The sequence below is a fragment of the Lates calcarifer genome, linkage group LG1, assembly GCF_001640805.2.
Source record: "Lates calcarifer isolate ASB-BC8 linkage group LG1, TLL_Latcal_v3, whole genome shotgun sequence".
Lineage (NCBI taxonomy): Eukaryota > Metazoa > Chordata > Actinopteri > Centropomidae > Lates > Lates calcarifer.
The window spans coordinates 11,810,256-11,824,827 of NC_066833.1; the positions used below are offsets into that span (position 1 = coordinate 11,810,256).

Below are 14,572 nucleotides of genomic sequence, written 5' to 3' on the forward strand. Positions count from 1 at the left end.
CCATCACATTCAGTCAGAATGCAGTCGTATTCATTAAATGTCTTTGCCCATGACACAGGTGCCCTGAAGTAGGAAATCGACTTTTAGTTCGAATGAATAGACTCTACAGACTCTTTCAGAATGACAGAAAATATGAATCAAATCGTATGAAGCAGCATTTAGCACAGAAGAATTTTTTATTGTCCTTCCTTTTGTGTGTTGCTGTGGACACATGTTTTCAAACATACTTCCATTGTGTATGAAGGTTGCTTCACTTAATTTCTGCCACCATGTTTGAACTTTCTTAGTCTCAGTAAGTAAGAGAGTCTCAGCGCAGCTTTTCTTTGTAAAAGAAACTAACCATAATTCTAACTTAAAAGGATTTTACTTTTTTATCAGTAGCACAAAACATTCAGAAATACTGTGGGAAGCATGGTCTCATTGTCTCTCAGATGAACTTTGAGACATGACAAATCAAGTCAAATGAAAAATAGATACTGTAAGTCTCATTCCTTGCATGCAGACAAAACCTTCTTACAGGGATCTATAGGGATTCGATAATACTGCACCATTGTGCACTGGCGCTTACTAAAATCAGCCAATCAGGGATGAAATTGCATCCAACCAACTGGCCCTATAAAAGGTCTTTGACATTGTACATGGTATGCACTTAAATTGAGCACGAAGTGAGATCACAAAGAGAGGTCTACCTAAACTAGAGCAGGTGCAATGGGAAAAGCTTTTTTTTCTATGTTATACATACTTGAACACTTACAACACCTGCCATGACACAGAAGAAACAAGAGCTCAATTAATGTTGACCAAACTGAGGTGGATTGTTGCTCCTTTCACCACACCAGTAAGATTTTGCCCCATAGACAGAAATGGAGGACTGTGCATGTGTGCTCTGGATAGCTCAACGGCCACAGTGGACACCCCCAGACTGAACAACCTGTTTCTGAAAATGCTTAGGCAGGGCACTGAAAATATTGTGCCCCATCTTGGACAGCCACAGGTGTTGTTTTTATCAACTGAGTCACTTCTGTGTACGGCCAGGTACATGTACATTGTGTACATTTCTCCAGGCAGACAGAGGAGAAATAGTTTCAAAAACCCTGCATCAGCATCTAGAGGCCATCAGTTTAGCATTAAAGTTTAATGGTGAAGAGCAGAGACTAAGCTGTCACTGCTGGAAAAAGCAAAGAGCCAAGCCCTTGTTTACAGCCACATCCCACAGACTGCTTTTCTACAGAAGAGGAGATGGCCTTTAGTGAGGAGTGAGGCAGCTGACTGACTGAAAGAAGCAGCTGGCTGAGGGTGTGGCACCTCTTCTTCATCCAGAGGGAGGTGTGACACAGAGAGAGACATCGAGAACATCACATCTGTTTTAAAGAAAAGTGAAGTAGAGGTTGCTGGGAGTTGATGAAATTTGACCCAGTTGGAAAAAATTTAACCTTTATTGAAATGTCAGAGAGAGCCAAATTACCAAACACACTCCGGGTCTTCTCAATTTCAGTTAGCTAGTGAGCCAGGATTTCCACAGTGGTCATGTTTTTCTCAGTCCATTGAGCACATCTGTTGTATTGTATTGTATGTTGCCACTTGCACTGTTGGGGAAAAGCAACATAGCAGTAACAACCTGTTTTCTAATCTCTGGGACACTTGAGTGGTGTCAGATATAGAAATAGAAACAGATATGGAGAGGAAAACTCCAAGACAGGACTTCTCTGTGTCACTGCTGAAGGACCATCACACTCAGCCACATCTGCCAAATTCCAACAACAACATGAGCACTCCTGCCAATTCAAAGCTTTTCAAAAGTTGTTCAACTCAACTACCATGACGTCCAGGCCAACTTGGTTTCCATGACTAACAGCTTTTAAAAAACTCCAACAGCTCTCTCTGCTGATGCCAGTTTGTAGCATCCATGTGAAATCTGTCCCATGTGGCTCAAGGATTCAAGCGGCAACATGTCAAAGGAGATGGATTTGGCTGCCTTATTACCACTGGGAAATCATCTCTCACAGCCTGTGGTGGTGGTAGTGGGGGGTATCTCATGAGTCAGATGGAGTCCTCAGCTGAGATGGAAGCGAGAGCCTCCAGCCAGTGGATCTTCTGAGATTCTGAGGAGCTGATCTCATCCTGAGCTGATTAAATGTGTCTTCCTGGTGGAGGTTCTCTGACCACTGCTGATGCTGCAGCTGAGAGATGGTGCAGTATCCAGTATCTGCTGGGTGGTCTGGGATGTGGGTGTCTTTCTGGAGAACAGAGGACACTACCTAGGGGTTTCTGAAGGAGCTCTCAAAGGAATAAATTTGTTAAATAGGGGCTAACTTTTTGGGAGCATTACAGCTGGCTGTCACTGTGTCAAGATGCTGAAGATGAGTGGATGGAGAATATCATGTGCTCATTCCTGACTCTGAATATACAAATTTTATTGTGTAATGTTAGTAAAGCGGGTGTTCCAGGCTAATAAATTCCTGTACCACCAACCGAACATACTGACTGAGGGCAGTCACATCCATCTGTCACTGAAGAAGCTGCATGGTGTGCCTTTGTATAATATGTAAGTGCCTGTGAATGTCTGTACATGTGTGTGTGTTCTATCTAACGCAATCAATGCTTACCTCTCTCTGTTGAATTTGAGTGAATGGAGGATAGCCGGTCGCCTCTGCCGCAAATTCCACAAGTGTAACGTGTCATCTGCACAGGCTGTGACCAGCGCTCCCTGAAGGAGAAAAAAAATAAAAGAAAAAAATCAGCACTGAATCATTACAAGAACACAGAAGACACCTTGATTCTTGGATTTAACCTAAGTCCTGCTTTCTGGTTGATGAGATAGTGAAACATTAGACAAATAAAGTGCAAAAAATACTGTAGATTCTAGGTGTAAGTCACCTAGAACATACATATCAAAAGCAAATATTTGGTCACAATAACATGAGATAAATACAGTTTCTCTCAAGTACACATGTGAGAGCCAAAATACCTAAAAAATAGCAGAGGAATGCATTCTCCCAAAAGAGTGGGGTTCAGAAAATAACTCATAATAGAATAATGCTCTATTTACTGTCAAGCCCAAACATCCAGAACACATAGACATCATATTAAACTAAATAAAAACTGTGAGAGGAGAATGACAAATCATTTTAAAATGACATCAGCTGGTTTTGGCCCTACTTCTGAGGATGGCAAATTGTAATTACAGTGTAATTCCCAATGTGGGCGTCACTATAAAGACTCGAGCCTAGGGAGAATTAGCTTTAGATTACAAACTTTATCATGAGATTAAAGACTGTACACAGTGTGAGAGAACATGAAAACATTGTTACCCATTGTTTTCCAGAATTGAATTCTCCCTTTACTCACTCTACATAGCAAAAATATTTGTTCCACTATCTATAGCTATTTTAAGGTTAATAATAAACTAGATGAACATTATTCAGTGAGACGGACAATTTGTGGATCACCTATGTGTGTGGAAAGTGTGTTCAGAAATCCCCATGTGTTTTTCATGAACACATTCCTCTATAGAACTATTTTCCATAAACTTGGTTACTTCTGAAGAAAATGAATTACAGTCTGACAATGACATCTTGTATTAGTATTATCTGGTAAAAATTCTTAATCTATCACTAATTCCCTGACATCCCAAGCCTTCCCAAGTCCTAAATATGAGTGAATGACCTTCAATGCTGCCTGACTCTTAATTAAAATGTGAGAGCTACTGCACTAAAGCCTATTTTCAAAGTGAGCAAGGAAGCCCTGTTTTATTGTGTGTCAGTATTTTCCACCTAGTGCTCCATACATAGAAAAGGTTACATCGCTACTTATCCATGTCAGATTTGACTGATGGGGGATGTGCTAATGATTACTGCACATTTGGAAAATTTGATCGTCTTATACTATACCATTTCCAGTTTCTTTAACATAATCTTACCTAATCAAACATCTATAAAGCTCATTACATTGAGTATGTCTCAAGGTGTTATTGGTTTGTCTCATTGTTTCTTTTTAATAACAGTGGCTCTTGTATTTGTTCTCAATCACATTTTTTTGTCTTGATCTGACTTGGAGACGATGGCAGCTGTGGAACTACAACAGACTTTGATATTATTTTGTGGCTATTTAGGTGATGAATCATTTTATTCAGATATTACACACTCTGCACAAGTAAGATCGTGTTTGCTGATTTGTTGCTGCACCTTTTCTACTTGATATTACTACAACGCAATGAATTTACTTTTTTGCTTTGTGAATGAAACCTGGCAAACTGGTAATTTAAAATGCAGATACCGCAGACTGGATTACACTAAACAAAGTAATAATAAGCATTCAATGAGCTGTGTGCTACCTAGTTGGAGCTCATACATTATCTGAGAGGGATTACAGGGGAGGGATAAATCTGATGCAGCTATGAGCTGAGACTGATGATGGACCTACAACGTAGGACCATCATTATGCATGTCATCAGTTTTCATAATCCTTTCTGTCACTTGTGTAGTGCCATTAATCACTTTACAATTATCAAAGGATCATCTTGAAGATTTTTTTCCTTTGCTGATGGGGTTTGTTTCTGTCACCTGAGTTGACAAGACCACCAAGAAGGCAGAGTGAAGCATGCAGAGGAGGAGAGAGTGAAATTGAGTGAGAGGAGGTGGAGCAGCAGCTAATGAAGAAATCATACCAGACGGGGAAAAGATAGGACGTGAGAGGCAGACAGGGTGAAAGCCAGGTCCACAACTCCATTATGGTATAATTGTCTTGACATCTTGTTGGTAACCCAAGCGTGGCAACCAGGTGCAGCACAGGTAAAATGACAGTCACCTGCACCAGCTCTACTACAAAAACAGCTATAGGTTCATTTGTGTATATTTATGTTCAAATGACACAAGGTTGGTGCCCTGGAGAACTGAGAGTTCCCTTTACATTTCTCTAAAATGTAAACTGAGCAACCACAATATTACTGACAGATGAAGTTTTTATCATCTTCTTACGATGCAATATTCTGTTGGGAAACATCGGGTCCTGACAGTTATCTGAATGTTATTTTGACACGTACATACTTAACATTGTTGCAGACCAAGCACAACTCTCCATGGCAACAGCACCCACCAACAACAGTGACTGCCCCCCGTAGGAAAATGCTCCCATCATGCAGCAAAAACTGCTCAGAAATATCTCGAGGAACAAAACAAAGAGCCCAAGGTGTTGATCTGGCCTCCAAACTCCTCAGATCCCAGTCCGATCAAGCATCTATGGGATGCGCTGGAATTACTGATTAATTAATCAATGTGTATTGACATATACATAGCCTGATACAAAGTCAATTCTTTCTTAGGAGGGCTAATATAGTTCACAAAACTAAGATCATTTTGGGTCATGTCAAACATTAATGAGGTGCGTGTTTGGCTGCCTGTAAGTAATACATTTTGTCTCTCCTTCTGCTGCTACTCCTCCTTGTCCTTCTCTGCCTTTTCCCCATAATCAATTTTAAAGCAACACATTTAACACATCATTTTTGATGTTTGTTTGCCAGTGTAGTTTGATGTGATTGATATGGACTGATAATACCAAACTCTGGAAAAGAAGTTTTTGGTAACTAACTTACCTATACGCCATCCTTTCTGCTGATTTTAAAATTTATACATTTACCACTAAATACAATACCCATCCTTCTTCCCTCAGTCGAGCACAACAATCATCCTCACCTTTTCCTCCCCCAAGCAGTCTCCCCCCTCCATTCCCCACCAACAAACCTCATCTGACACCAACCTTAAACAGCACCCTCTTTAGATGTATTATTCATCAAAAACAATAATGAATTCAGAATAGGCAAACACATTAATTAGCCTATTCATACCCTCCACCAACACAGCAAGAGAAAATAAAAATTCTCCCCTCATCGAAAGGCTTACAACAGTGACATGGTATAAGACTATGACTACATAATAAAACACTTGACAAGTAGATGTGGTGATTTATATGACTTCTCTGTGATATAGAGAGGAGAGATGCTCTTAATGCATGGAAAAGCTCAATATTCACAGGTACCTGCAAGAAGTGGCTTGTGGGTTCATATGTCTAATGGGAGTAAATCATTACACCTCACTGCATGTCAAGAGGTCGGGCTGAATAAGCAAGTCAACTATTAGTGAAGCGGCTGACAACCCACATGCTGAATCTAAGAGAGGACACTGACACACAGCACTGCTATACATCAACCTGTCAAACAAAAGGACGGACCTACAGTAGTCATTGCAAGGAAACACTCATATATGAGAGACCAGAGAGGAGTGTGAAACACACACGTACCATGTGCCACACAATGAAGTAAAAAAATAAATATGAATATGAAAAAATAAAATAAAATTGTAGATACAACAAGCAAACATGCACCAAAAATGAGTAAAAGGCACATAAACATGCACACACACAGTAAGTCTGTGTACTTACACATACACTTAAGCCCACACATACATACTCATATACACATACAAAGTCAATACCTGTTGCACACACACACACACACACACACACACACACACACACGCACACACACACACACACACACACCCCTCTTCAGGCCCATCCACATCCATTTACCTCAGACACATCACAAGTAGGCCAATGAGTGATGGAGAAGTGGGCTGAAAAAGCCAGTGGGCTTAAAAAGAAATAGAGTGGGTATAGAAAAAAGCAGAGAGAGGCAGGGAGAGTGCATAAAGTAGATCAGAATAAAGGAAGGAACAAGAAAGTGAAACACAGACAGCTTTGTGTTCCAGACCTGTGTGACTCTGCTTCTGCCCTTTAACACAACAACCTTTCTTTCTCTAACACACCTACAATATTTTGTTAGTAAACAAAATATGTTTACTAAGTTTTGTTAGTAAACAAAATATGGCACCAAACTGACAAAGCTGCTGTTAAAGCCCTAAAATGAACCACTTGAGGCAGAGTACTGCCATGTATCAGCCCACACAGCACTAGTCTGACAGTAGAAAAACAGGCAGTGAGGGAAATTTGTTTTAAAGACAGGGAGGAAAAATTTGGTGTCCATGAGTAAGTAATGATCATAACGATCCTTTAATTCAGATAGTTCATTATAGAGTGTTCCATCTCCTGCTGTTCTGTATGTCATCATAAGAGTGTTTTGAAGACTGCACTGTAATGGAGTCTGCCTTACCTCATTGATGAGGAACTGCAGTTGAAGAACAGCTGCTCCGCTCTCATGCTGACAGTAGCAGTCCACCCCAGGTCGTCCCAGTCTGATGACAGAGTCAAGGAAGTACAGAAGTGCACTCTGGGTACCTCAGCACAATACAGTTAAAAACAGTATAATTATTGTACAGTACTATTTGTATGTGTTAGTGATTGTGGTGTAAGGTGCCCTCCTAAGAAAGGTGTAAGGGACAACATCCAATCAACAGTTATGGATTATTGCTTTACCTTATGTTATAAGTGCACAAACTATAGTTGCACAGCAGTTGAAATAGCAAAGAATGGTAAAGCAACTTCCACTGGTCTGGTATAAGAAGGCTATAAGACTGGATTTGAAAAAAAATGATTGTGCTGTTGTGCTGATTGCTGTCACACCTCCTACTGTGCCTCTCCTTCTGCATTGTGGCAGTTAAGTTCACAGCAAAACATCCACGCAAGCACGGGTGAGAAGCTTTGTGTACGTGGCTCTGTACTCCACAACTGCAAGGGGATCTAGACATTTACAACTGACAGGAATAGACGTCTTTCTACTGCAAGTATTCAATGTTCTGTCCACAATTTTACAACTACAGCAACAGGGGTTTCTATTCTGCTCATTCTATTCATATGTCAGACTATATGAGAAACATGTAATACAACAGTGACATGTAAAACAAGTACCACAAGCATTATAACCTGCACAGAGGAAGGATTCATTGTATGGCTGTAGTATTACTGCATTAGCTTTAGCTAGGTGTACCTAAACTGGCAAGAGTGGAAAAAAAAAACTGCCACTCAAACTGTGCAATAACTGACCAGATAGTGTTCAAAAACAAAACCCATATAAAAAATAAATAATCTGGCAACTGACATGATGAAAAACAAGACTGATCAGATGTAAAAAATAACAACTGTCTCATTAAGTTTAGCACTAACATAAACTACACTAGTATTCTGTACAGGGCAGATAGGTCGCAATTTACCTCCTGTTTGATTTTTATTTCATAATATTGTGCATTTTCTTTTCTCTCAGTAAGTAATTTCACTGTGTGTACAATCATTGAATGAGTACAGGAATAGTCCTGATGATCAGCAAATAAATCCACATGCAGTTTGTTTAGGAGACAAGTATAGTTACCAGAGGAAGCATAATCCCCAAGCACATCCCTCAAAGCAGGTGGAAATCAGCAGGAGGGGGAAATGACACAACATGAGAACAGAGCCAGTTGGACCTGGTACAGGAGTAGTTATTTAATCCCTACAGGTTGTTGAGAATTGACTGTTGCCAACATAGCCCGAGGTACAGCACAGAACCATATATTAGTAGTACTGCAATGAACTGCAGTCTCACAATTAATTTACTAACACTTTATTAGGTGTTAATTTATCTTTTAGGTGATAGGTGTTTACTTACTTCTGTTCATACTGGGATAACTTTTACTTCAGTTTCTTATCATTTATGTACTGGACAGTTTTTATGCTGCATCTTATGATGGCATGTGAGTATGAAATTTAATAACATTCCTACACAAAACTCATGATGTGACTAGTTTGCCTTCCACTTCTCCCTCCAGAGATTTCTGTCCACCTCACTTGGCATCAGTGGTTACCAACACCTGACAAACAGCTCAGGGCAATGTGTGATATATTTCTTCTGTTGTCTGACAGTGAAAAAATAGAAAAATGTCAGGGAGAACAAAATGTGTGTTCAGTTTTAATGTAACACAATATGAGTAATAATGGAGAGTAGGAGGCTTCAGAACAAAGGTTTAACCTGTTGCAGAGTGAAGAGGTATTTCAGTGTATGAGAACAACGTGTTTGTGTGGACAGCATATCAAAAGGTAAGTAAAATGTTTTACAGAAGGCAGATAGGCTGGAGGACTCAATCAGAAATCCAGCAGATTGATAGTATGCAGAGTGGGCACATCTCATTTCAGTTTCACAATGTGCTCTGAAACCAACAGGGCAGAAACATCCAGACTGTCTTGCTAGACTGACTTATCGCATCTACAGCAGCAGCAGCCATGGACTCTGATATGGTGAATTGTCGAACCAAGCTGCAGATCTCAGGTGCCCCTGGGAGAAAGGACTCAGACAGTTCACGGTTCAAAATACTGCTCATAACCATTTCAAACTCATTCTTAACTTTTGCAAAAAAAAAAAAAAAAAAAAAAAAATCCAAAATAAACGAGTATGCAACAAGTATTTCTTAAGGCTGTTGTTTTATAATTTATGGGTCTACTGAAAAATATGTGCACATGTTTATATGTACTTTTGATAACACAAGACTATTTTTATGCTGTCATTTTAAATTTATTCCATAGAGGGAACAGGCTTTATTTCGCGCCCGGTGCCACACAGTATGAGATGATTGCCTAAGACTTTCCTATGTAATAAAAAAAACAGTAAAATGGCTATTTTGGGTCAAAGTTAGCTTGATAACCCCCTGTGTGGTTGCCTTAAATGCATTAAATACTTTTGTGTTACTTAGTTCTCATAATGTGCCAGCCACTATATTTGAAGTAGATATACTGGCTTTCGTAAAATGTTCATTTGTAAGTTTCACTATTAATCTATCAAATTAATGGTTTGGTGAGATATCATGACAGACAACAGACATAATGAGGCAGAGGACAATGCCTAAAAATTATGACCCAAACAAAGTCAGACAGGTGTCTGCTGTGTGTGTTTGTATGCTGCCTGCACCCTATATATATATGTGTGTGTGTGTGTTATAGAGTGAGACTGCTGCACAGCTGCAGCTCAGGCGAGAATGCCCAAAATAATAGTAAGAGATAGAAGCACCAGTGGATGGGGACACACACACACACACACATTCTGCAGATTTTGGTTTCTTGTATTCTTATCATGTGTTAGTGCACTGTTACTGTCATGACGTGCAATATTACTATTCCACTGACAATGTTTGTCAAATCTGTTGTTAAATTTGCTGTTATATAGTGTGTAAATACTGGTGGATATATTTTATATATCCTATTTTATTCTATTCTTATAGTTTCATGTTTATTTATCAGTTCTGTTTTTTGTGCTTATTGGAGCTATGTATGGTACAACAATTTCCTTCTGGATTAATAAAGTTCTTATCTTATAAATGTTTGAAAATTGTCATACATTAGAGTCAACCACCAACATGCTAACTGACACTGTTGTTTACATTTTGGCCAGTGGCAGTTCTATTAATTCTGAAATTAATGAATATGTTTACTTCAGGTTGTTGGGAAACCACATTTCCTGAATTCCAAAAGAATACAGGCTTAGACCAAAGTCTGTGAAAATAAGGTTTTACAGAGAACAGAGACCATCACTTTGCTGGAAAAAGGCTGTCATATAGGAATTCTCTTATTGATTTCTGCCCTGTCTCTCCATGTGCCCTCTCTATTTCAAACAGTTGCCTGTGTTGAGCCACCTAACTGAAAGAAATCAGGTCTGTACATTTAGCCACACAGTCTATGTGTATTTCTCCTTTGAATAACCACACAGCAGGTGACTTCCAGAATAAAATAAACAAGCCAGAGGCTGCTGGCTGCTTGAGAGTATGATATAAAGTCTTGACACTGTGAGTGAGGCTTGCTACAGTGTAGGCTTTATGTTACACAACCTACACCTACACTGGTGTAATTTTCTGCATACACTACAACAGTTTTTTGAAAAATCTTAAAGAATCACATGGAAATTATGCACAAAGCAGACTGAATATGGTCTGGTCTATAAAGTGGTAGATACTGCTTCAGACAAATAAGGTCAGAGGATTACAATAATGTACATTGCTTAGTTTAGTCACTCAACAAGGAGGAACTGGTGCCTATATGTGAGATTCAGGGGCTGACTTGAAAGGGAATGGTTCACGACAGACTTAAATCATCTCTCTGTCAGTCTGCATCATTCTCTCCTTGACAGCCTAGTCTTTGTACACATCCCATTCAAATTCACATCACACTTGGGACCGCATCAAAACACATAAAATGCTGTCAAAACACAAAGCTGATGTGAAGGTGAAGTTGTCTACACCCATACGGGCGACAAACATTGTATTGCTGCCAGCTGACAGGACAGAATGCCAATGAGAAACTGTTGGAGCTACTCATTGTATTTGGTGATTTCTGCATGAAAAACCAATAAGTGACAGCAAATAAATTTAAATCAAAACACATGTTGTTTAGCTCGCACAGTTGTCTCTGGTGTGAACAGGTGATGCAGTCAAACCAGGGCCTTATTCCCATAAAACATCTTAAAAATAATAAGGTTATACAGTAAAATCCATGAAGCTTCATACATTTCTGAGGTGTTTCTGCAAAGTACCTCTGGTCACAGATAATAATTGTGTCTGATACACAAGTGCACATGCATCCTAAGAAGACAAAACACAAAGGAGATGTCTGCTGATGCAACTAGAGCAGTGAGCTTTTAAAGGACACGGAGGGAACGGATTTATTGTCAAAAGAGATATTCAATAACTTAGTGATGTGAAATGACACCAATCATGTCCACCAATCAAATGGATCATCTTTCCTCATCTTTATCCTCTTTTATCTTCCTTCTATGCACCACCTAGTGGAGGACACACAACAGGAAACAACATTTCTAAATCTGGGGTTATTTTCTCCTTAAGCAAGAGGAAAATCAGTTACAACATACATTAACATTTAACCAACAAACAGCTTGTTATTTGACACAGCTGGCTGCGGGTTCACATCTATGTACTGCAGCATATAACTGCATATTATGAAATACTCCATGTTTAGTATTACACTATGATCAGTTAGAATCACTGTTACAGGTTCACACATAAGAAACTTATACCTGTAAGAGTAACAAGGAACTGTGGCACATGTATGCTTTATTATGGAGTGATAAGGTGTGGGGTACTGCTTGAAAGATACTGCATTGCTAAAAGGGTTTAAACAACTATTATTTTCAATAAATTATTACCGACTGTGGATAAACAATCAAATCAGTTTCAAACATGAAACTAAGCACCCAATAGGCTCCAATCATGAGCGTGTTTTTATCTCTGCAGGGAAGGAAACACATAGAGTGGGTCCATTGTTAGAAACAATGACAAATGTTTTTTGTTTGTTTTCCATTGACAACAAGCAAAGACAGAGGAAGGGATGGGGTGGAGAAAATTTTAATTGCATCATAGGGCGGTTGGTTAAAATTGCCAACACCTTAATTATTATGTAATCATTCAAGCCAGCATGGATACAATAAGAAAAGCTACAATCAGCTACCATTAATGGCAAATCAACATTAGAAGCCTCTCATCTACAGAATGTGTGATGAACAATCACCATTACTACCTACAGGTCCCCATCTCCAGTCAGTATATAACTGGCCAGACAGAACTGCAGAACAGACAGACAAACAGACAAATCTGACTGTAACTTACAATAAGATTTTTAAATTGGCTGCAACCTTTCTCTGTTCTCTGCTTTAATGCCTCAGTAATTGTATGCATCATTTCATAAACTCTTGAAGCATTCTTCCTCTCTCCTCTGAAGCAACTGAACTTCTCTATATGTCTTTTCATTCATGAAGAACTGCCGGATGAGAATGCTCCTCCTCATTCATTGGTTAGTCCTCAATCTAAAAGCCTTTTGACTTGACTTGAAACATTTAAGAGAAAAATTGAATTTGAAAACACAAATATTAAAGCCCTTGTCATACTTAAAATACTATGACTAACTAGCTTTAGCCTGCAATACAAGAACAATGCTGTTTCCAGTGTATTAGTTAGTTAGCTTGCTGAGTCTGCCAGTGTCATTTGTCATTTCAGCCAACAAAAGAAGTCAGAAATTAGAAGCCTGCTTTTGCATTCCAGTCTGAAATCAGGGAGCCAGTATTTGAAAAATTATCAAGAATTTTGAGGGTAAATCTGCCACAGTAATCATAATTGGCATGTGCTGCATGAGAACGGAAAGCGTAGAAAAAGTAACAAAAGGGAACATGCAATCAACAGACTGTGAAAGGCCGAAACACATGCTGCTAAATAGTCCTCTTTCATCTAAATTTATCCCCAGTACAGTTAACTTCATTTATATGGTCCAAAATCATGATTTTGTGTCAAAATTTGCAAGCACACAACATACCCTTGATAATAGCACGACTTTCAAAATTGCTACAAACTAAACTACAAAGAGCATAACTACTGCAAAAAAAAGTTGTCTTCATATTTTAAGAGTTAAGAGTTCTTGAATTTTTGAATTTTTAACGGAGCCTAGATATACAATGACAGCCATTAGAGGAACTGCAACTCAGTCCACTTTAGCCTCAGAAGAAGGCAAAATTAGTGCAGTCTTCTTGAATCCAACAAGTCCTGATTTTGTCAGTAAAGCCTACAATCTTTACCGACTCTTTCCTTGACAAGCATATAAAAGCTAAAAATATGTGATGATGTTGATAATGATGACTAAGCGGATAAAAAACACCATTTCAATACAGAGTCAAGAATATTTCAACAGTTTAGCTCAGCATAATGCTAATTCAGTATTAAAATTGAATCCATAACCGTAGACCAGGCTAACAGATACACATTTTGTAAAGACCAACAATGCTCTTTCATGCTGAACCATGTAGCCAGTCAGGTGTAATCTACCCTGTCTGGTTTCCTCTCAGTCCCTGACAGCTGAATCACAGACTGTGACAGACCTCTCTGCAGTCACCTTGTTTTTTCATTCTGTTCTGTCTCCAAATCACGTGTGTCTTATTTTGAAAACAAAATGGATGGAAGGTTTGTCAGACGAAGGAACTAGAATGCCTATTAATTACAGCATCCATTAACAGTGTGGATTGTTCAGGGTACAAAAAAATCACAGCAAAGAAAAAAAGAGTCACAAAACTGGCTATGCCCATATGTTTCTCCCAGATGATTCTGAAGTAAGTGGAGAGTAAGAGCAGGCAAAATAAATCAGTGTAATATTTTATGTCAAAACACTGTATGGCTATGCAGTGTGATATGTTGGCTTGCAAAAGCCTTATTTAACACCTTGATTAGTGTAATAACAGATGGAGCATGTGGTGAACACTTCCCACATACACAGTGTTCACGTTCACGAGTGTAGATGTGGGCCTTTCTGTACAGTATATAAAGCATGTGCTACACCTTACATATGTGTGTGTGAAGCACTTTCACAACTTACAATTATTACACTTTTCTCTTAATAATAATTCACCAGCTCACTGTTTTGTCATTTTTAAGCCATGTCATGATCAATGGAAAGAACAAACATTCGCTGGAAAACAATGATGGCAGTGACAGAATCGCCTGTTCAAATATAAAGAGACAAAGGTGTGTTTACATTGTGGTAAAGTACAGCTGCTACAATGAATTATTCAGTAACTGTGATTGTAGCAGCCAACTCCCATTATTTT

The 14,572-nt window shown here is 38.9% G+C and overlaps 1 protein-coding gene across 10 annotated transcripts in view; it reads right to left on the bottom strand.

Moving 5' to 3' along the window:
• stxbp5l (syntaxin binding protein 5L) overlaps window positions 1–14,572 on the bottom strand; it is a 116,108-nt gene that overhangs the window by 57,642 nt on the left and 43,894 nt on the right. For all 10 annotated transcript variants that reach the window (XM_018681985.2, XM_018681981.2, XM_051070178.1 and 7 more), the window contains exons 3-4: window positions 7,166–7,247; window positions 2,607–2,707 (exon numbers count right to left, since the gene is read on the bottom strand). In XM_018681985.2, coding sequence (XP_018537501.1) covers window positions 2,607–2,707; window positions 7,166–7,247 — 183 coding nt within the window. The remainder of the gene's footprint in view (window positions 1–2,606; window positions 2,708–7,165; window positions 7,248–14,572) is intronic.